At 41.2% G+C, this 23722-nt stretch overlaps 1 protein-coding gene across 2 annotated transcripts in view; it reads right to left on the reverse strand.

The window, feature by feature from the left end:
- Positions 1–23722, reverse strand: part of man1a2 (mannosidase, alpha, class 1A, member 2) — a 130692-nt gene that overhangs the window by 31002 nt on the left and 75968 nt on the right. For both annotated transcript variants that reach the window (XM_044017209.1, XM_044017214.1), the window contains exon 6: positions 14626–14706. In XM_044017209.1, coding sequence (XP_043873144.1) covers positions 14626–14706 — 81 coding nt within the window. The remainder of the gene's footprint in view (positions 1–14625; positions 14707–23722) is intronic.

Below are 23722 nucleotides of genomic sequence, written 5' to 3' on the forward strand. Positions count from 1 at the left end.
CTGGGCTGTTTGTTGCGATGGCCAAACTCCCAGACAGCAGATTTACAGTGCAGCAGGGAAGGGTGAGGAGGTTATAGGGGGACACGCGCTGGTTTCACGGCCCTTGTGGCAAAAAAAAACCAACAATTTTACTGCTGCCAGGGGTTGGAGGTTTGATTTCTTCTGGGACCAGCCGTGTTTTACAAAAAAATGTGTGCAATCCTCCTGTAAAACCCTTTGGATGAAATCATTTGCTAAACGGCACATCGATATTGCGTTCCAGGGACAGCAAGCGCTGTAATCCGCCCCTCAAACACGTCCTAAACTCAGCCAATGATCCAGTTATTACACACGAGGATATAACTTCCAAGCCGTGAGCAGCTTGGCAGAATCTGAAATCGCTCTGGAGCGGAGCAGGCACGGATAGATACGAGTCTAGTCAGGGACACGAACATGAGCAAAAACAATATAACACAGGCTATAGGGGATGCCAGCAGTGCATTCACTTCTTACACGGAGATTTTGCAAACTACAACTAAAGTGATGGAGCTTAGTTTCATCAGATCCATCGTCTTAACAAATCTTCCAATTATATTCACAAGAGGACATCCTGTTCATCACCCCCGTCCTGTCAACAGTGCTTTGTCATCACTGTACTCTTGCATAATCAGATTTCATTAGTTTCAAGCTGCTGTTTAACCAACATCTGCTTTCATTAGGGAGGTTTTCGTGCAACTATACTTAGCCAAACGGAAAGAGAGCTTGGCTCATGTCCAAAGGGTTGCAAGTTAAAGGAGGTTACAAAGCAATTGCTAAAGCTTTGGGACCACAGTGAGAAATGGAGAAAACCTGGAACAGTGGGGAACCTTCACAGCAGCGGCCGGCCTACGAGAATTACCTTAAGAGCGCACCGACGACTCATCCAACAGGAACAGAACTGCGGGTCTCACTTGCACCAGTTAAGCTCAGTGTTCAAGACTCAACCATAAGAAAGCGGCTGGGCAAAAATGTCATGCATAAAAGAGTTCCAAGGTGAAAACCACTGCTGACCAAATAGAACATCTTGATGATCCCTGAAGTCTTTTGGAGCGAAACAACAGAAGGCGTGTGTCCCGTTACATCTGCCGTAAAAGTAACACAGCATTCATGAAAAGAACAACAGGCCAACAGCCAAACACAGTGGTGGTGGTGTGATGGAACCATGAATTCTGCTCTCTACCAAAAAAATCCTGATGGAGAATGTGCTGCCCATCAGTTTGTGACCTCAAGCTGAGGTGCACTTAGGTTCTGCAGCAGGACAATGATCCAAAAACACACCAGCAACTCCACCTCTGAATGGCTTAAGAAAAACCAAAATCAAGGTTTTGGAGTGGCCTAGTGAAAGTGTAGACTTGCATCCAATTGAGATCCTGTGGCATGACCTCAAAATTCCTCCAGAGTGATGTAAAAGACTCAAATAACAGATAAATCTGTGTTTTTTTTCTAAATAAATCAAACAACAATCCTTTGCTCCATATAACAAAGAAATCATTTTGGGGACAAAAACAATGAGGACAAAAACAAGACATCTTTTCAAGGTTTGGGAAACATAGATCAACATTTTCTGACATTTTATAGACCAAACAACTAATTGCTTCATCAAGAAAATGATCAAAAGCCTTAATCACATCACTGTGCATTCCAATTCATTTGCTGAATTTGTTATGAGCACTTTTCCCACATCTCCAAGGCTGGATGAAAACAATGCCTATTGACTTGCGCGAAACAAATAAAGCAATTATAATAAAAAGAAATCAATGTCTCATTCTACAAAAAAGGACGTTAAAACAAATACTCATTTCTACCAAAGAATAAGTAGAGGTGAAATTCTAATCAACAAATTAGTCTCCACTGATCATAAAACCACCGAGGCAAACAGAAACACACTCTGTGCAAGGAGATAAGACTAAGTAGTTTCTTATAAGACTTAATAAGATCAGCATTTTCACACTGCAATAAAGACGCTGCTTACACACACACACACACACACACACACTTACTGTACACACAGTCTCCAGTGTAAGCAGCGGGCCACTGTTGACATGTAATGGAGCCTCCTAAACGGATTAAGGGGGAGAGCGTGAAATGTGCTGAATGTGTCTGCTCGGTAAGAAGGACCCCGAGGCCTCACAGGAGAGACGGGATTAAGTCTGCCGTGGCATGCGTGCGTGCCGCTTCTTCTCTTCCCTTTCTGTGGTAACAGTGTTTCTCACCAAGTGCTGTTGTCATGTCAGGTGTGTAACATCTCTGAACATGATAACAGAATGCTCGACACAAAACGTCAACCACCACATGTGGAGATCAGGTGTGACGGGGCCAGAGAAACCCACCACACACAGACGTAACCCTCTGCAGGTGCAGCCCGTCGTGCTTCATTGCGTTACTAATGTCACGGAACTCATTCGTCATTTTATGCAATTAGCAAATCCAAACTGAAACCAGTTTGCCAGCATACGGAAACAATTTACGTAAAGGTCAAATTAGGCCTCGTCTACACTGAAACACAACTTTCCCTGTACGATTATAAGACAATATGTTTTAATGTTTCTAAATGTGGTGCCGTAATGGTGCCACATAAACGCACCAAAAACAGAGAAGACATGGAGGCTATGACATCATCATCTTCTCAAAGTTGTGTATTGGTTATATACACCATCCATCCATCCATCCATCCATCCATCTTCTGCCGCTTTATCCTCCACAATCCAATCTCAGCTACTCTGGGAGCCGTCTTCCAAAAATAGTGTTTGATGGCTCCAAAAACCATGGTTCCCACACCTTGGATGACATCAAATTCAAGCACTTTTCAAGGACTTTCTAGAACCCAATTCCCTCAGATTCAAGGACTGAATTTGCTACCACAGCTTAAGATGGGAGGCCAACTTGTAAGATTCACTTTGCCCCATGGCGACCACTTTTAATGATTTGCAGCACACTCTGCGTGATTGTCCTCTGGATCTTGGACAAAGTCAGTCTTTGAAACTTGTCTTTGGTGAGACAGAGATCTTGGGATTTTCTCTCTCTTGCTAAACTTTACTCGCTCATTGTTGTGCGCGGAATCTCACGTCAATAGCAGAGAGAGAGACAGTGGACAAGTGTCCACAACACCGCTAGCAATTATGACTCCACTTTTGTTTGCGTAGGCCTAGTCTACGCTCATCAAGCAATGCAGGGCATGAAACACTAGGTGGCGTTGTAACAAACAAGGGAGGCATTTACCTAAACAAGTTCTATGTAGATTAAAAACCGATTATATACAAAGTTCTTTCGGATTGTCTTGAACTTGTTCTCATGTGAATGGGCACTTAGAATATCCAAGTATCCTAACCCCAATCGCACACACACAGGACCTAGGATTCAAAGCGAGAACCTTCTTGCTGTGAAGCATCAGTCCTGACCAGAAGAAGCCTCAGGGATTTACTGGGTTGATGTTAAGGTATTGTCTGTACTGTATACTGTACGAATTCTTTAGATGATCCTTCTCTTGAACGGAAGCATGGTCCCAGGAGGAAACCTGAAAATAGTACAAAGCTGTTCGCTTTCATGTGCGAGGAAATATTAACATAAAAATGTGGGACATCTAGGGTCATTGTTAAGATTACATCGTGTTCGAATGAACTTTCTATGTTATCTTTCATGAACACAGCTGTGTTTCCTGGTCTTCTCTTGGGGATTGAGAGTAGGAGCAGATGTTCGACGAAGAAATAAAGAGTCCGACTTTATTTTTACGTGGACGCCTGTACACCAGTATTTATTCATCGTTGCTTCATTAAATTAAATTCTTCTTCACATTTCTCTGCTTGTCATCTCTGTTAGAAAAATATCTTACTCTTTCTCTCCTCTGCATCAATTTCTCTCTCTCCCCTTCACAGCTCACAGACTTAATCCTGTTTAGACTGCCTTCCAAACGTATTTCTTCTTCTAACTTTCCCCCTTCTATGTGAGCTTGCACTTTCTCAATGTGCTTGAATCAAATTATTACATTTTAAGAAGAGCAGATATTCGCAGTGTGCATGAAGATGATAAGTCATTTGTTTTGCCGAGTGGAGTTCATAAAGCTGTGATGAAATTAGGATTTTCCTCCCGTTTGTTACACCATCTTGGTTTCCCTTGTTGTCTAAGTGTGTGTGTGTGTGTGTGTGTGTGTGTGTGTGTGTGTGTGTGTGCGGCAGCCAGTTACTAAGCATGTCATCACAGCAAAATCTGCAAAAGGGGGAAAAAGGATTCCCAGGGGAAGCCAGACGGTAGCTGCTTGGAACAACTCGGGTGGCCTCAATACGCACTGCTCCATCACTGACAAGAACATTGATTTACTAAGGTTTTGTCGATTGAATGCTGCAGTTTTTAAACCCTGCTTCTCTGTTTTCACAGTCTCTCAAATGGTGGTTGTACATTTCACGTCAACGCAAGGTCATTTTTATATAACCATTAATTTACAAGTGAACATACAGAGTGTACGCACATATTCAAGTGCACCTTTTGGTCTACTCGTGTGCTTCCAACTTTGTTGCACCAAGATTGGATGGTTTCACCATAGCACAGAGTTTTGATTTCGCTCTGCAGACACGTCTGGGAAGGATGCCATTTTGGACAACTCCAGAATCTAAAAATGGAACAAATCACAAATGCCTGATCGAGCTAAGGGCAGGTGTAACGAGGCGACGACAGAGGAGCCATGTCTAGCAGCTTTCGTATACATCCAACATGATGTGATGGCCACTGTAAAGGAGCTATCATTTGATTAAGCTGTGGAATTTCCAGAACAAAAGACAGTTTCTTCATGTGACTCGAATTGACAAATCCAATGACAAGTAGATGAAGGGTTGCACAAAATGTTCTGCAGCTACTGAAAGCCTGGGTGACAAGGTGTGGCAGACTTAACACCATGACGACAGAGAAGCAGCTTTTGTACACATCCAATATGGCAGCCACTGAAGAGCAGCTGTCTTCTGATTCCTCTATTGCTTCCATTTTAAGCGACTAGCTCCATGGAAATCTTCCAGGCAAAAGTTGTTAGACACCATTAGAAAACTACAAAAAGCACATTTGATGACAAGTTTTCCATGATCTACATCCTTTGGTCACGCCTCTTGAAGTAGGAGGTGACTACACCTCTTTCCAGACTCGTACACAATCTGGCATTAGCAAGGCTAGTTCCTCCAGGTAGTACAAGGCAAACCTAAAAGACCAGCACACAACTTTGTAATGAATGTATCTATAACTTAACATAAAGAGTATAGTTAACTGGACCGTCGACCTCAAGCCACATTCTATCACCACTGTGGTTCACACTAGACAACCCTGAAATCCAGGACCTATCCACCTAAGAACCCCACGATTCCTTGAATGAGTTGTGTCTGTGAATACTAGTCCGTCCTGTCGCTGAAGCAGAACGGGACACGACCAAGAACGATTGTGAAATTTAACATTTAGGAACATGAACAACCTGTTATACCTCAGAATACACCACCAGAATATTTTAACTCAGTTATTGTTAACAAAAGAGTAAGTGTTAAATATAAATGGTTACATCGACTCTTTCACTGTTATTCTAACACTTTGAGACTGCTCTAGTGTGGATAAATATCACATTAGAGCAATGCGATTGGGGTGATTTTCAAACTGTAGGAACAGAGAGATCCTGAAGCTATTATTTGCTACTGGAAAGAACAGGCTTACTGCTGCTTTTCCACTTCTGCTCTGGAACTTTCACTCATACTCGTTTCTGCAGGAGACCCTCCAGGAAAATAGGTGGGTAAGGGCAAAGCGGAGGTCAGGATTTCTTCTACACAATGAATATTCACCCACTCTCTTTCTGAAAAGAGCGTAGGTGGGATGAGGCTTCCCACCAGTTCTATCCCACTTTTCCTGCCAAGTTCAATATTTCAACTCAAATCAACACATATTTTGTGTCTTTGCACAACGAAAAACATTTGCTTTGTGTTTGGTGTAAATCCGCCATTATTCATGAGGTGTGACTCGTCTGCACCCACAGACCTGCCAGACCCGGAGTGGAAAAGCTCCGGCTGACATTTGAATGCACGGCAACGGTGACAACTTGATGTATGAACGTATTCTCTCTGATGTGGCTCGCCTTCCTGGAGAAAATGTCAGCATACTTACTTCCGTAGTTTTTGGTGTTATTTTTATGTGTCGCACAACATTCAGAATCTACATTTCCAACTCATTCTTAGAATTCTGCTCACTGCCAGACACTGCCGTCCCTTTTCACCTTCATCCTCGGACTCCCTGCCTGTCATTCAGAGATGCTCAGATGCCCCGAGTGTGTTTGATGGGTTCAGTGTTTGACCAAAAAAAAAACGAGAGGGAGTCAATGCTCCTCAGTGAGTTCAAAGACAGACAGCCCGAGGATAACGCTGCAGTCAACTGTCACCATGTGCTGGACAATATAAGCTGCAATCCGAGAGCGAGTGAGAGGGCAAACAATGCCAGACAGGCAAGTTGAGGATATCTGGTCACATAAAAAAAACCTAGAACTGATGCAGTGTGCAGATCTGTGACGGAAAGAGCAATGAAAATGTGGTAAAAAGTCCCAAATATGGACACTGATGACACAAGATGACTTAACAATATGCTGACGACACAAACGTTTACTAACCAATCCAGCAAATCATGATTTACTGTGTTTGTTTTGTTTCTTGTGATTAAGAAAAGATGTATACATGCTGATGCGTTTTATGAATTGTCCTTTTATTCTATGTCTCCCTTATGATGTGTGTGGACCCCAGGAATAGGGATATTATCAGCATTATCTATTTTGCACAATAAGGAAAATTTAAATCGACATCTGCAAAATATTATGTTCATTTCACTACAGAAGAGGCTAAAAGACCAATCGCTTATTAATGGTTTACTAAATTAATCAACGACTACTTTGATCATCGATTTATCACTGATCGGGGGTTTTAAAACAACATTTCTGATCATTTTAGCTTCTTAAATGTGAATATTTTTCTGGTTTCTTGCTCCATATAACAAAGAATATTTCTGTATCTCCATTTACGGACATTTTACGTACCAAACGAATACTCTGTTCATCGAGAAAATACTTGAGAGATTAATCGATTATGAAAATATATAATATGTATATATATACATATATATATATATATATACATATATATATATATACATATATATATATACATATATATATATATACATATATATATATATATATACATATATATATATATATATATATATATATATATATATATACATACATATATATATATATATACATACATATATATATATATATATACATATATATATATATACATGTATATATATATATAAAGTTATTGGCCCAAGCCCTCCCAATATATTGGCGTATCGGATATTGGCAAAAAGTCCAATATTGTGCATCTCTACCCAGACAGAGTAGGTGTGACCTTAGTGGCAGAACTGAGAGGATGATGGATAAGAGGAATATTAGCGGACGAAGACATTTTTTAATAAACACATCTTTTCATGTCTCCATCTTGTTTCTCCTTCATCCATGATTGCACCTACCCTTTATTATTTTTTTTCTCCTATCCACGCCCCATCTCTTTGCTTCCAATGTTTCCTTTATTTCATCACTCCTTGGCAACTTCAGTCCGTCTTTTGTTCTACTCTCCCTTCCATCTGATTCTGTTCTACTCTCCCCCCTCCTTCCTTTGTACTCGAGTTTTCTCCATCCCTGCATTGCTTGACCAACCCTCCTCTTCATTTGCTGTTCCACTTCTGTTATTCTCCATCCCTCCTTTCTTCTCCCTCCATCCTTCCGTCGTCCATGCATTGGCGAGGTGGTTTGTGCTTTAATAGTTTCCGCGCTTGCAGAGTGTGCAGCTTTTCTTTCAGTCGCTCTCATCTCATTATCCCACATCACAATGCTTGGCCTGTTTCCCTGACCTTCTCCCTGCTCTGCTGTAAAAATCTGCTGTTCCTTACTCAAATCAACCCTGTCATTGTAGTCCCTGCTGTTATTTTTTCAGTCTACAGCAACAATGGAAAAGAAAACACAATCGTCAATAGTCGTCGTCAGTTACAGTTCTAATTTGGAGCTCTCGATTTTACAGCTTCTTACATTTTTTTTTTAGCTCCATAAAAAACGAAGAAATCATTAAAGCCAAACGTTTACATTTTCAGACATTTCATGGATCAAGGACGAATGGATCAATGGACAAAATAATCCATAGGTTAAACAATTAAGAAAACAATTGTTAGTTGAAGCCCTATCCTCAAAGGATGAACCCTATTCTGTATAAGGATGGATGGATGCTCACTTATCTGCTGTTGGTTTTTACATTAACATTTAAGCATTTAGCAGATGCTTTTATTGTGAACGACTTACAAAAGAGGAATAAGCCACATAGAAGAAGCCTTAGAAAGACCTCCACTAGATAGGAACAGTGGACTAATGGCCGAGGTGGATCCAAGTGCAGAAGGAGATACTGCAGCAGGGGAGGGGTTAAAAGGTAAGTGCTAGGACAGAAGATGCTCTTGGAAGAGCTGGTTTTTTCGAGACCTTCTTGAAAATAGACTGTTCTGGTAGTGCTTGGTTGGTCACACCACCACCGTGGAACGACACATGAAAAGAGTCTTGATTGTCTTAAAAGATCCTATGACGAACGGAATAGTCGAGGGGTAACATAGGTCTTTAGAAGAGCATTTAAGTAGGTGGGAGCAGACCCATGAAGCACTTTGTAGGCTAGCATCAGTGATTTGATGGCTAAGGGTAGCCAGTGGAACTCAATTCTGCAACGCACTCCCACCGGACCTCAGGAACTTGGACTCTCTCACACTCTTCAAAACAAGACTAAAAACTCACCTATTCCGAACTGCCTACCCCACTTAACTATCTACATTGTCTTTTCTTATCTGATTAGTGTTAGTGTTTTTATTTATTTATGTATTGTACGGTGTCCTCGAGTGCCCAGAGAGGCACCTCCAAATAAAATGTATTATTATTATTATTATTATTATAATAATAATTAACAAGGTTTTTGACTGGATGGATGAGGATAATAAATGGTGAAAGAAATGAATGGAAAAGAGATATTAAAGTAAATTAATGGTTATATAAAAAAGAATAATGTATGTTTAAAGGAAAGGGAAGCCTAACGGGTACAATTAAAGAAATACAATTCACTCAAAGGGATGAGTCATAGCAGTGGTGTTAGCACCTGTAAACGAGGTATTGTAAGATTTGGAGGACTCACGAGAGTCATTCAATCGCACTCTAAACCAAAAAAAGTGCCAACACTGTCAAAGCTCCTCTGGCTGTAAATGTCCACATATTTCCAATAGTAGCCTCCTCAGAACGTAGCGCGGATTTATTTGATTTATTTATGACTCAACCCTGAAACTAAAATCCCTTCGTAAAAATGAGTTTCATAGCATCTATTGCCATTTTTTATTGCCGAATGTATTTAGGGAGAAACTTTTTAATAAAATATAAAATGTCTGCGAGAATAATCATGCGGAAGGAATGAGAGTCTGAGTGGCCACTACAAGTCTACAGATGTCCAACTGGACACAAACTTTGGTTGGCAGCCAAACGCTGTCAGATGGCGACGGCACGATTGGGAACATTTTCGCCAAGTCTTGTATTAGCAGTGTTATTTTGTAGTGACATGCAGTGTGACTGCTCTCAAAACTATGAAAGACTTTGCCCTTAAGAAACTTTGGGGAGGGGGACCCAAAGAGAACGATGATGAAAGAGAAAAAGAGACTAAAATCTAAACACTGTGAAGAACAAAGTGGAGGGTAGGGATGCAAAAGCTGAGAAACAGGAAAAGGGACACAAAGGAGACAGTGATCAAGGAGAGGACATGAACAGAAAGATTAAAAAAAAAGGCACAGTGGGAGAAGACAAAAGAGACGAGTCGTACAGAGAGAGAGAGAGAGAGGGAAAGTGGGGCAAAGATCATTGAGATCGGCAAAGAAAACGGCGCAAACAAAGCAGAGAAGGTGGCGAGGACATCACAGAGAGACGTGGAAGCATGGAAGCAGGGAGAGTAAAGGTACGGAGGGACGGAGTAAACATAATCCATCACTGCCGCTCTGGTTTGACTCTAAAAGCAAAACCCACCGTCTGAATGATGATCTCAAACTCTCCTCCTTTTCTCTCTGATTAAGTGAATCTTGCTCTCGTTTCCTCTTCGTTAGCCGGTTGGCACATCGGCAGTCTCATTCCCTGCCTCCATTTTTCCGCTCTCCCTTTTATTCTTGTTTCTATCTCCTAACTATTTGTCTTCGTTTGTCCATCCTTCACTCAATCTCCTGGAGTGTTCTCTGCCTCATGTTCACTTATTTTCCCTTTAGCCGTCTTTGCTTGTAATGTCCTGATGAGGAATGACACATGCAGAGACAGAACCTGGGTTTTTTTCCCGGCCGTCATCTATGATCGGTGATCAGAACGACTGTTGCCTTGGAAAGCAAATGGAATTCTCAGACTAACTTAACTTGTTATGGACGCCAAAATTCAAAATGGCCTGTTGAGTTGAGGCCATGGTCGACATTTTTGTTCCTCATACAAATTCGTAGCTTGGGCTGCAACACATAATCAATTGGCAATGAAGTACTAAATTCAATAGACAGATAGACTTTTAAGTTCTGCAATTCCGACTTCTTAAATGTAGATACCTTCTGGTTTCCTCTGCTCTGTGACAGCAAACTCTTTGGTATATGGACAAAACAAGACATTTGAGGATAGAGTCATTTCATCAACTCTGATCAATATTTTTCGCAATTTCCTCACAATTTATGGGCCACTTAACTCCATTAACTTGAGAGAAATAACCAGCAGATTAATCAATAATGGAAATCTGGTTAGTTGCACTCCCCAATCCTTCTAAGAAAGATGCTGACAGACTCTGCGAATGTCAGCCTAGATGTGCTTTAACGACTCAAAAGTAAAGGAAAGGGCATAATTCAGCCCCCAGGGGGAAGTTATTGGTTGAATGGAGGAGTTGAGGAGTTAAGTGCCTTGCTCAAAGACGCCTCCCGAGGGAATGAAGGATGAGTCTCACTCGCTCGTTCTTCTTCCTTCTTCAGCCATTCATCATCTTCATCGTCCACTCCCTATCACTTCCCAACACCCTCCCACTCATCCTCACCATTCCCTAGGAAGGATTTCCGCACCGTTTTCCCTCCACTCACTCCATCACCGTCTCTCCCCCTGAGGCGTCTCCGTCCTTTCACACCACCCACAACTTCTATTTTTAACTTGAATGGACTCAGATGAATGAGGATGGAATGAGGTGGAAATATCCCTTAAGTGTAACATTGTTTTTGCTGATAAAGCACTTTTAACCTAAGCGATCAGGCAACATTAAGTGCTTCTGGAAGAAGTTAGGGTCAAGAGGGTCACTGTGTTTGCAGATGACAAACTAGTTTTCATATTTGTTGAATCAAATCAATCTGTCATGCAATGCAGCTTGGCGAATAAAGTAAATGTCAAAGCCACTTGTTAATTAGCGGCGTTATATCCATTTTAATTAAGACAAACATTATCACTTTTACTAATAGTTCTTACTATGGAAACTGCACAAGTTTGTGGTTTCTAATTGATTTAATTTAATTTAACTCAATACCACATTATTTAGCTATGCAATAACATGTCACTTATCTGAATATTAAGCACTAAAATCTTGCTTAAATCTTTATTTTAGACGTTGACATTTGTTTGATTGTTGGAGCCTGTGGGTGGAAACTCTTCGTTGATGAGAAAAGGTCAAGAGGAGAGAAGCTAGACTGGTTGGAGCTGATGGAAAGGGCCATATACAACTGTGGTGAGCAGAACAGCATCTGTTAACACAGATGAGCTCCACTTTCCTCTGTCCACCTGCCTGAAAAGGACAGATATCTGGGGCTGCAGGGGGCAAAAAGATCACCCAACACTGGACACATTAAGACGGTGAAAAACCATAGCCTTGGTTTGATTATCCTCGATTTCTGCTGAGGCTGCAGATGGTCGGGTTGAGAGTTTGTCATCAACGTCGTGAATTCATGGCCCCAATCCTTCTTGTGTCAACAGTGGAGGCTGGTCGCTGTGGTGGAAATGATGTGGGGGGAATGTTTTCTTGGCACAATCTGGGAACTTCAATCCTCGACAAACCCCGCAGCCTTTTTTGTCTATTGTTGCTGACCCTTCTTATCCCTTCTATCTTCTAATGTGTTATCATGGTGGAGGAGGCCATTTCAAACCAGTTTCACAAACATTACAGAATGTGTGGTGAACTTCCGTGGCTCTGGTGACCAGATCTGAATCCAGTACAATACTCTGCTTTTCTGTTCGAGATGTGGTCGAACTCTACACAAAGGTCACACTAAATACTTCACACACTATCCTGTAGAAGAAGTTTTGTTTGTCCTGATAAATATGTTATTTCGAAACTATGTGTTCCAATAAAGGGATTGAGAAATAAAGTATAGTGTGTGGTCACTACAGCATTGCTAAAACAACAAATCTAAGACCTTTGCACAGCACTGAAATCCAAGCATTGTTGTTTATTTTAGTTGGTGTGGAGGACGAGGACAACATCCACCATGGATGGCTTCAATAGCCCGCGTGTTGCGTTCAGTGGGCGTCGAAAATAGTGACTGCCAGGTTTTCAACCAGAAACTCGAGGTCAATGGCTTATTTTTTGTTATACATCTGTTTATCTGCCATGTAATTCGCCCTATTTTAGTTTATATTTCACTCGGGTCAAGTACCCATGCTCTAGTATTGCGTAATCCATGCCAAGAACAAATTACACTAAGAATAAAGACTGAATCGACTTGTTATTAGTGTGTGTTTCCAAATAAAGTGCTTGGAGAGTTTATTAGTCACCAATAATTATTTTTTAAACATAAAATGTGTATAATGATCATGTTTCTGGACCAAGATACTGAATTTTGCCTGTTCACATGTATTTCTTAACAGATCCAAGAATAAAAAATATTTCTATTTCCATAAATATTTGTTCTGTCCTATAATCATGTGGAAAACCACGTTTTATACTTCAAATTTATTGCTGGATGTAAGATGTGCAGTGCCCCCTCCTGGTATCAATAAGGACTTGAATGCAGAGTAGGGAGTTGACCTCAGTCTTAATGAGGTCGTTGAGAAAGCTGCTGCTGCTGCAAATCATCTGCCGTATTATATTGTTGCCTTGGACACGTCTCGTCTGTCAGTGTTGTGTTTTATCAACCTGGTACTTTATGCATATTCTGTTGTTTGATGTGTATTTGTGCCGTGTTTACATTCATCTGCCGAGTCTAATTGAGAGTTTCTTAGCCACTTTCTTTGACCTGCACGTCAGTATTTTTTCTACATACAAGACCAAGTTTTCAGATTCTAATTGCTTATTTTTTTGTATGGTGTTATAGTTTTACAGCGTGTGAAGTGTGCTGTTCAATAAGCACCTGAAACGTCACGCTTGGTGATTATTGGAGGATTTCACCGCGTTAACTAGCTGTCTATGGAACAGTAAAACACTGATAGCATATAAGAATATACAGCCTGTAAAACAATAAAACAGGACATTTAAGTTAAGTATATACAGTATGTGTGTGTGAAGAGGAAAACTCTAAAGATACTTTTAACGACTTTTGGGCCAGAGCAGCTTTAATTTAAAAGGTGTGGTGCACCTCCGTAAAAGCTGCAAATAAAGGGAAAATGACACGGCCCTGTCAGAAACAGGCCGCTGATTGATGCTGTTGTTTGTTTGGTGCATGACTCCGGTGATTTAAAGGCGCACTACGGGGCTTTCTCAAAGTTTTAATGCGGCGAATAAACTAACAAGGGACATAGATCAGACTTTCACAGAGCCAATACTAAAAAAAAAAAAAAAAAAAAAAAATCAGGGGATGTGTTTTCAGGCAGTGTTATAAAACAAAATATCTGACAACAAGAAAAAGAAAAAGGTGTGCTCCATAGATGTGACTCAAAGTGTCTCCCCAAGACCGCATGAAAAATGTGATAGAGAGGAAGCTGCATGTGGACGCAGCACTGAGCTTATACGTGATGTATTTGTTTCCATTATAGAGGAAGCAATGTTTGGCAGGGCATGAAAGGCCGGGGAGGACGGGAAGGACAAAGTGTAGGAATAAAAGAACCTAGTGAATAGACAAGGAGTGCAATCTGCCTGGGGACAGCACATTAAGCAGAGTGGAGGACGGAGGAGGGGAGTTCAATGCGTTCCATTTACACTGGAACCTGGAGAGACGTCTCCCCCCCTCCCAAAATCACTGAGACCCAGTTCGGAAGACGGAAATGCAAACGTATCCCTGGCTAGCTATTGTTAGAAAACAGCAGTAACGTGTAGAGTCACATGGTATTTTGCCGCACAAACAATGTAGAAGCATTCATCTGACTCAGAGTTTCCCAGTTGGAAGCTCCAAGTTAGAACCTTCCGAGTTCTGACTACAAATAGAATGCACCATTACAACACAGGAGAGGCGAAGAAAGCAGAGGAGAGGATGTAAAATCATCTACTGTATAACTTCTGTCAATGCCAATATATTATTTTCAATCTCACCCGGTTTATTTGGGTATTTGTCAACACAAAACAATTCACGTTTCACTCCCGATCTCAAAAACACACTTACTTCCTGTCCAGAGAGGTAGTAGGCGGCCAGCAGTCCTCCTATGAAACGGATGTTGACCTCAAACACGGACACCTCGACATTCTGGGAAAACAAGAGACCACATGTTTATAGTCAGTCTATAGGGATAGACAAAATGGCCAAATGTGTTTAAAATAAACTGCTATTCCACTGACAAGAAGAATCAAACACAACATTATGGCAATCTTCAACACGTTTCTTAGTGTCACTGGAATTGAAAAATCTAACGACAAGTAGTTCTGCAGCTCCTGAAAACTGTTAGCCGGGGTGAACCCAGTCGAGTCTGGCAGCTTCTTTTTTTTTTTTGATTTGGCTCTGCAGACACGTCTGGCAAGGACCAGCCAACTTCAGAAACTCCTCAAAGAAAGGGAAGCGATGACAACAGAGAAGCGATCTAATGTGTTTCACAAACACTACAGATTGTGTGGTGACCTTCAGTGGCTCCGCTGACAGGATCTGAATCCAGTTCAATACATTTGAGATGTGGTCAAACATTTGAGATGAGGGAATATTGACCAAACCCCGACAAACGACTGAGTTAAAGCAAAATTGTACTATGACTGTGGTTGTTAGCCTTCATTTATGGTTTTGGTCAAAGTTATCATTACGTTCAGGAGGAATCCACATGAAGGTCAGACTAAATTCTTCACACTTTTTGTGTTATTTTAAAAGTATATGTTCCAATAAAGGGATTGAAGAAATAAATGACAGTGTGTGGCCATTACAGCATTGCTTAAATGACAAATCCAAGAACTTTGCACAGTACTGAAATCCAAGCATTGTTGTTAATTTTAGTGGAAAAAAAGGGAACGGATGACGACAGAGAAGCGACGTTGTACAGCTTTTGTACACATCCAACATCGCTCCAAGAAAACTACAACAAGCAGGTTTGTTGACTGGTTTTTAGGTGGGAGGTGACTAAACCCTTTCCAGACCCATACTCAATCTCAAAATAGATTGAGATGCAGTCTGGCAATAGCAAAGCTAGGAAAACCCTCTTTAAATCTCCTAAAAGTTAAAGAAGAAGTTAAACTAAGTCAAACATTTACCACAAGTCCAGCATTAGTGGAAAATACATCATGGGTTTATTTGAGTAAATGAGCCCACGGTTGCCTCCCTGGCTGTTGTTGTACTTGTGATGTTAACAAGAGAAAGTGAGCGTGTACTTTGTTTACACTGCAATTTTGTTTTCGTTTGCAGAAGCCCAGCTTAATTGGAGGGAACTCTTAAGGAAATCTAATTTTCCACTCTTAATATAGCCCGACGGATAATCGCCCCGTTTCCAGTCGCACAGCTCCTCCAGACACCACAGAGAGCCTCGAATTAGCATGTGAACTGTGAGCACTTGGTGGTAAAAATACTTCCCCACTCTCCCATTTAAGTTCTCCGTGTGAAATTAGGGCATTTTGTCTGTGACTGACAGCTTCCCCGATGCCGTGAAAATGCTGAAGCAGCGATGTTATTTAAATGGGACTCTATGCAGTCCACTGTATTCAAAATAATGAGCACTGAAGTGCAAAACTTGCGCTGCGATAAAAAAGCTCTGATATTTTCACAGAGGAAATAATAAAATTTAGGAGACGAGGACTTAAACTGTGAATCTCTGAAAGGAAGTCAGAGTGACCTCGATCTAAAGTAAAGGCTCTCAAGAGGAGACAGACTTGAGACATTTTGTCTGAAACTTTAAGGTTATAAATAATGTTCAGCACTGCAGCTTGTGATTTGATTTGTTCTCTCTTTATTACACCATGAGGTAACTATTGTCTTTACTGCGTTATCACCGTCCAAACTGCCAAATTATTATAGGACAGTGGCCTCCTTCTGTCCAGCTCGTAAATTGTCGTACTAATGCTGATGCAAATACAATCACGGGCAATTTTGGCATCTTTCACTGGAAAGTTTTATCTACTGAAAATGAATGGCATTATGTCTGGACATAAATGAATAAGTCCACATATCTGACAACTGGAGCTTGGATCCAATGCCAAACCTCGTGTCTCATGACCAGCACATCACTTGTAGTCGGCTGAACAGAAACAAAGACCATTCAAACCTCCATTGTTACACACAAATCTAGAAATGTGCGATGTTATTGGTACGATAATTGGCCGCCATTGGCTTTAAAATGTGTGATCACTTGGTGAAATGAAAACAAGTTCAACCTTTTGTGGAAAAAATCAACCGTTTAGTAGCGGTGGGCGACACAAGTTGAAAATAATACCATTACGAGATCGTCATAACAGTATTTGGGACAATATTTCACAATAAAAGTGTCTTTGTTGACATGGGACAATAGCAATAGCAATGGGACAATAGCTCGCAATAAAAACAATAGTTATGATGCTAAATTTGTTTTTTTTTTTTAAATAAGTTTGAATGATGAGTCATGGCTGTGTTAGCATTAGCATACTAGCACGTACAGCCATGGAGTTACAGGAGAATCTGTGGCACAAAGTCTACCCGGTTTATTTCTTTGGCTTTTTAATGTTAAATGAAGGATATGACCATTAAACCAACAGGGACAGTAACGATGTTTTGTCCCAAAGGTGCTAGATGGGGTTGAGGTCAGGGCTCTGTGCGGGGCCCAGGCAAGTTTTTCCACACCAAACTCAAAGTCAAACCATGTCTTTATAGTCCTTGTTTGTGCACTGGGGATACAGTCGTGTTGGAACAGAAAAGGGTTTTCTTTGAGCAGTTTGAAGCACAGCGTTGTCCAAAATGCCTTGGTATGTTGAAGTGTTGGAGATAAGGCCTGATTGAAACACCTGAATTCCATACTTTACGAGAATAGGAGTAGTATTTATGATACATTGTGTTTCCCAGACCTCAGTTTCCCCTGAGTTGAGAACATTTCTCAACTTTGTTAGCAAAGATGGCGGACAATGTTTACATTCTGGTAATGAGGTCCCGTCCCCCTACGAGTGGGTCAAAAAAGAGCGGAATTAGCGTTGCAGTTTCAAGCCTCGGACCAATTGTCACTGGTGGGCACGTAACGAAAGAAAAAAGAATGAATATTTCTCGACTCTGGGGAAACTGAGGCTGGGAAGCACAATTTTTCAAAAATACTACCCATTTAACAGGTGTGTACAACTACTTTTGTCCATAGTATGTTTAAATAAAGCACTCCTAATATATCGGCATATCGGATATCAGCAATAATCCAATATCTTCCCAACACGAATCCACTTATCTGCCATTAACTCTCATGTCAGCAGAGAGCGTGAGAGCTTAGCGGCAGCCACAATTGGCCTGGAGTTAAAATGTTTGGTTTTTTTGCACATTGTCAGAATGTGTGATAATGTTCCATTCCAGCTTAAAATGGCCTCTGAGATCCCATGTGTGCAGTTGTGAAGAGTCGATTACCGACTGTAAGAGGAATGAGGTGCAGAATGCGTCTCTTCTACGCTGTTATTCTCTTCTTCTTGACAAGATCACACACTGTCCCAATGCTTTGTCATCCAGCTCTGTTCTCGAGCATCCGTCTCGTCGGCCATATATATAACTGTCGTTTAGGGGGCACAAACTATAATGAGCAAAAACCTCAGTGAACACAAAGGATGGAAAAGGATTTTGAAAAGCAACCAAAGAGAAGAGCAGAGTCATTTTCTTGTATTTATCATGGAACGATAAGAGTTCTTCTAAAGAGTAAAAATGACACTGTTTTCCTGTCTGATAAAAATGACAGTTTTGCACGGGCCATTTAAGTGCAATTAAAATAAAATCGTAAAGAAAAAAAAGGGGCCTCTCACTCCTGTGTAATTAAATCCGATTAATCAAACCAGACTGGAGAGAACTCTTAGACAGGTGGCATTAATTTATCTCCCCATCGCTGCCACATCATCTCTGATCAAATATAACCAGGGTTATTAATGCATCAGTTAACGGAGTCCATTAATTTGGTGGATCTTTGAGCCCGGAGGTGGATGCAGACCTCATGCCGGCACATTCATCATCGGAGGGCACGCTGCTGCAGTGCGGGGGCGCCATCAGGACACCGGAGACTCAAACAATGACTCACTGCTTGGCTCAACCTGACATGGCGACTGTTCAATCATTCATTAGTGCTGGAGCGAGCTGCCGGCGGTGGCAGGTGGGTGGCTGAATTAAAAGGTGCAACACACACACAATAAAAACGTGCACGCCATGAAATTATGATTTAAAGCCGGGGATATTTGACAGAGGACATGTTTTTGTATGGTTGCGAGGTCCCTGAACCAGAGTCCAAAAACCTTATCTAAAGGAATATTAAAGAAAATGTGATCAGTCCATCCATTTTCTACCGCTTCATCCTCCACAGGAGGGTCACGGGGGATATTTACCCTGTCTAAACACAAAAACAAATGCTATTTACTGTAACTCTAGTCATGTGAGTCTAGTCATGATCTCTAGTCATGTGAGTTTGATCACATTTTTCATCACCTCATGCCACTGGAGCTAAAAGCTAAGCTAACAAGTGAGTCCACAGATTCAAATGAGTTATCTTTGCACACACACTAGTCAGTGACAGTGAATTTGACCTCTGCATATAATTACAAGCTGGGGCAGGAGGAGTAGTGGGCAGCCCTTACAGCATTTTTTGCCCAGAACCCAGGTGTTTTTGCTGTGAGGCAACAGTGCTAGCCACTACACCTCCACACGTGTGTAGAACCTGTAATACTTCACCAGGACGCTTCCTGGATGGATGTGATTGTCTGGTCTATTGTCTTCCATTTTAAACAACATAACTGTCGTTACCTGATCGGAAACCTGGAAACTTTTTTTTTGGTTTGATTTGTTTTACGCATGTGCGGCTTTTACCTTAAACCTATTTTGTAATAATAAATGCTAAAACAAAATAAAACAATTTTATGTGAAATCCCCCCCAAAACACCCATTACCATTATTATTGTTATTTTTGACAGGATGTAGCCTATTTCAACAGGAAGTACCCTACTTAACATATGCGTAGAACAAATCAAGTTTCTGGTAAGGATGGTGTAGTGGCAGAAACATCACTGTCTTATTTTTCTGATGGGTCAAGAAGAAGTTTTTCAAACTGGAAGTAAGTTAGGTCTGATTTTGCTCAGAGCGCCCTCTGCTGGATCATGCTACAATTACTTCAGATTGTCGTGTATACTTCTAGGCTGTGCATTTTGAAGTGGAACATGGAACAAGTTCTCAAACAGATCTTTCAGTTCAAAAGTGACAGTCCTGACACAAGCGCACAGAGAGAAAGACAAATAAGATGATTACAGGTGACAGATAGTTTAAGAAAATAATTACATATTTTATGATTTAAAACAATAACTCCCCCAACTTTACTTACCTCGTTGTGTAAAGTTGGGAGAACTTCCACATTATGAAGGTCAAATTGTCTTAAAGGGATGGTAAAAGCTTCAATGTTTGAGGAACTTGCCCTCGCACACACGTGCATGCAGAGTGATTACACTTAACGAAGAGTGATGTCTTTTAATCTCCTAAATGGAAATCCAGACTATGGTTTTATTGCAGCCCCTGAGGCCTGATACGGCTGCAACCTACGGGTTGAGCAAATCTTTGATTTTCGCGAGGGCCAAGCTTAATATAACACTTGTGCTGCCGATTACACTGCCAGTCCTCTGCAGGCCTGGAATACATTATTGCTCCCTACGAGCTGGGGGAATTACCTAATTTACAAAAAAAAAATCCAAGAGTGAAAACCCAGAGTGATGCCACAGCCATTTTGCTAAGAGTGCGCTTAAATTAGCTCAAACTATAATGAATGTTACACTAAAGAGAAGCGGATGCCTCGATTATTTGCCTAATGCGTGCAGGAAGAAGAGCAACAAAGCATTAATGAAAACACAGCGACACACCTCCTCCTCCTCCTCTCATTACCAGGATCTCCAAGTCTTATTTCCACCCCCTAATCCCATCTCTCTCTTCTCCTCTCACTCCTGCCTCTTGCTAATACCGCACAAGCACAGTTTTCTCATTGTCTCATAGTACCATCATTGTAATTGCATTGGTTACATAATTCTCCACCTTTTCAATAAGACGCAGATCCCACGCCGTCTGTTTTCCTGAGCAGGTTTTTTATTACGGAGCCGTCTCCTGCAGGCATCTGCGCCGTCACTCGCTGCTAAAATACACATTTTTCTATTGCCCAACACTTAGACTTTTAACAATTATAGTTAATGAATCCAGATATTGACACTGTCGGGGCGAACGTGTCCTCTCTGCAATACTTTATAAAAACAACTGTGACCCGGCACAGATTTCCAAAGCACCTGTTTCACTCTCTGTTATCTTCACATCTAATTGTCCACCTTGTCCTAACGCTCTTTGGCTACATTCAGATTGCAAAGACTGTGTAGACACAGAAATCCAATCATCAGTTCGGATTTTCAAATCAGGATTTGGTCTTACATATGTAAAGATTTTGATTTTAAAAAATCATGTGTAGGATCAGGTCGGCCAACTTGACCTGCATTGAGCAGTGATGTTGGCTATGTCATGTCCAGTGCAGGGACATGATTGTTTAAACAAACTCGGCACGGCACGGTATGGTTAAGTTGCGTTTCCACTAGCATAGCACCTGGTACCAGGTACTTTTTTTAGTACCTGCTCTGGCGAGGTTTCAAGCGAGCTGAGGCGATACTGTACGTGACGTCGCCAGACTGCCGGCCACTGATTGGTCAGAGTGTCGTCACAGGAAGAGACGTCCGATAACAAGAATCAAGCCAAACAATGCTGAACTGTAGCTCAGTTAAAAAGACTTAACTTAATCCTAAAAACGTGGTTTAATCTCCAACAATTACCAGGAAAATGTCTAAAATCTAAAAGGAGTCTGGTGTATTTAGCGACAGCGCTGCTGATCGCGACCGGCGACTGGCATCAAAAACCCCTGCCACTGTATTTTAGTCCAGTGACTGTGTCAGACGGAGTCTGTGCTCTGGTCATGGAGGAAGAACTGAACAAATAGTTTTAAAGAACTGATTCTAATGATTTAGTTACACTGAAAACAACTGCTTTACAAGTCACTTGTCACTTGTTTTACACTAGTCGCGTGTAAAGTCACGGCAGTTTCATGCAGCAACTATTTTTGTAGTGTCAAGCTGGGACCATTTTGGAAAAGGGCTGTTAGACTCTGGGTAGTTGGGTTCGAAATACCCAACTAATAAAAAAAACGAAATACCTGTCTGGTTCAGGTTACATTTTGTGAAAATATTGACAGATGCAGGATAAAAAAATCCAGGAATTAGCCAATGTTTAACGGACAAAATCAATGGTTTACATGTCAAGACATTCTTCCTCCATTTCTTCTTCCAAAGCCTGTCTGCTCAATCTGACTGCTCTTCATCCTTATTCTCTCCAACTCTCTCCTCCTCTTCCAATCAGTCAAAGCCCCTCTTTTCTTCTTTTTCCAACACCATCTCGAACCTCTTTTCCACTGCTAAACCACAGTAATCCCGGGGTTAATTATCCCTCCAAGTGTCAGACAGTTGGATTCCCCTTCTGCCTACCTGCTAGCTGCCCTGTTATTGCCTCAGTGGAGGTACTAACAAGCTCGGACGCCATAAATTGGTGCAGGCAGAGGGTAAGGAAAAGGGGCCAGGAGAATTCATATCTGGACATATGTGTCAACGGGATTAGAATGCAGAGGGGAGAGGAATATATGGATGTCAAGAGTTTAGTGTGAAGCATTAAAATTATACATGTTGTGATAAAAATCCACATACCTACTTCCTCTCTCTGGTGCATCACCAGCTACTGCATTCAAATTTTGCCACTAGCTATTTTAGTCCACTCTTAATATGACTCTAATCAGCGCGAGGCTCGTTGTCCCAGACTCCTCCCCCTTTCTCACTACCGTGATCTTATAGCCGGTCCCTGGGTGAGGGTGTGTGCCATAAAGCAACCCGCTTTTCTCGTGAGACTTCCCTGATCCCGAGGAATCTGGGTCGGCAGCCGTGACCTTGCAAGACTGGTTTTCTGCTAATAGACAGTAGGGGGCAATGGAGACTGCGCAACAAGACATTTAACCATCACAATAACTCTGGAACTTTTGGCATTTTTCAAAATCAGGTATTGGGCAGATATACGACATATAAATGAGTATAAAAGTGTTAATCACTGTGAATGACTGTGGCTCATTGAAGAAAAAAGAAAGGTGGCTCATGGGAGCGATGGAGGACAGAAAGTGAAGGAATGGAAGACGAGAGGACTGAGGGAGCAGATTTATCAAGGGGAAAACAGAAAAGGGATGAAAGTAAGAAGAAGTGACGGACTCTGCAGATGACGAACGGACAGATAAAAAACTTATTTTTGCTTGTTAAAAGAGTGAGGGGAATAAAGTGGTCAATTCCACCAACTACAGAAGGGTTATAAAGAAAAAAAACAGAGGGAAGAAGTGAAGAGGGAAACGGATAATAAAAAAGGATGAAAATGGGGGGGTACGCAGAAGGAGTTGTTAAATAAATAAATAAATAAATAACAGTGGGAGGACGAGGGCAGATGGACATGATTGGCGGGTGAAGGGAGAAAAGGGGAGGTTGTAAATAAACGAGCAGAGCCGCAGATGTGACGGACGAGAGAGGAGGTTAGACGCGGACAGAAAAAGACGCTTATGAAAACTTAACACTGAAATTAGGCTCTCAATATTATTAGTATTATTATTACACTAATCGTCGTGAGTGTTATTTCCCAGCTGATCCCAGTCTATTAAACACGATCTCTGTTGACAACATCAAGCACTAAACACATGAATAAAACATGAATATAGTCAGTGATGGTCAGACACAAGGACACACGCACAGACACACACACACACAGAAATAAATGAACCAGTTTGTGTGTTAAAACGATGAACACAAATACACGCAGTTTACAGTTAAATGTACGTGGGTTATTTCCATATGAAAGCACTCACAAGGAGTCGGTGAATTTCTATTATCGAGATAATTGGAATTATTTACTTGGGTCTTATTGTTGGAACCAAAGGTTCTTTAATGAACTGGAGGGAAAAAAGCATTTAAATTAAAATTGGCTTCCTTTGACTGAAACTTAAGGAGCTGGTTTCATTAAACACTTAGAGAAAGAGTTTTTAAATGACTTTGAG

Source organism: Solea senegalensis, linkage group LG2 (assembly GCF_019176455.1).
Source record: "Solea senegalensis isolate Sse05_10M linkage group LG2, IFAPA_SoseM_1, whole genome shotgun sequence".
NCBI classification, from domain to species: domain Eukaryota; kingdom Metazoa; phylum Chordata; class Actinopteri; order Pleuronectiformes; family Soleidae; genus Solea; species Solea senegalensis.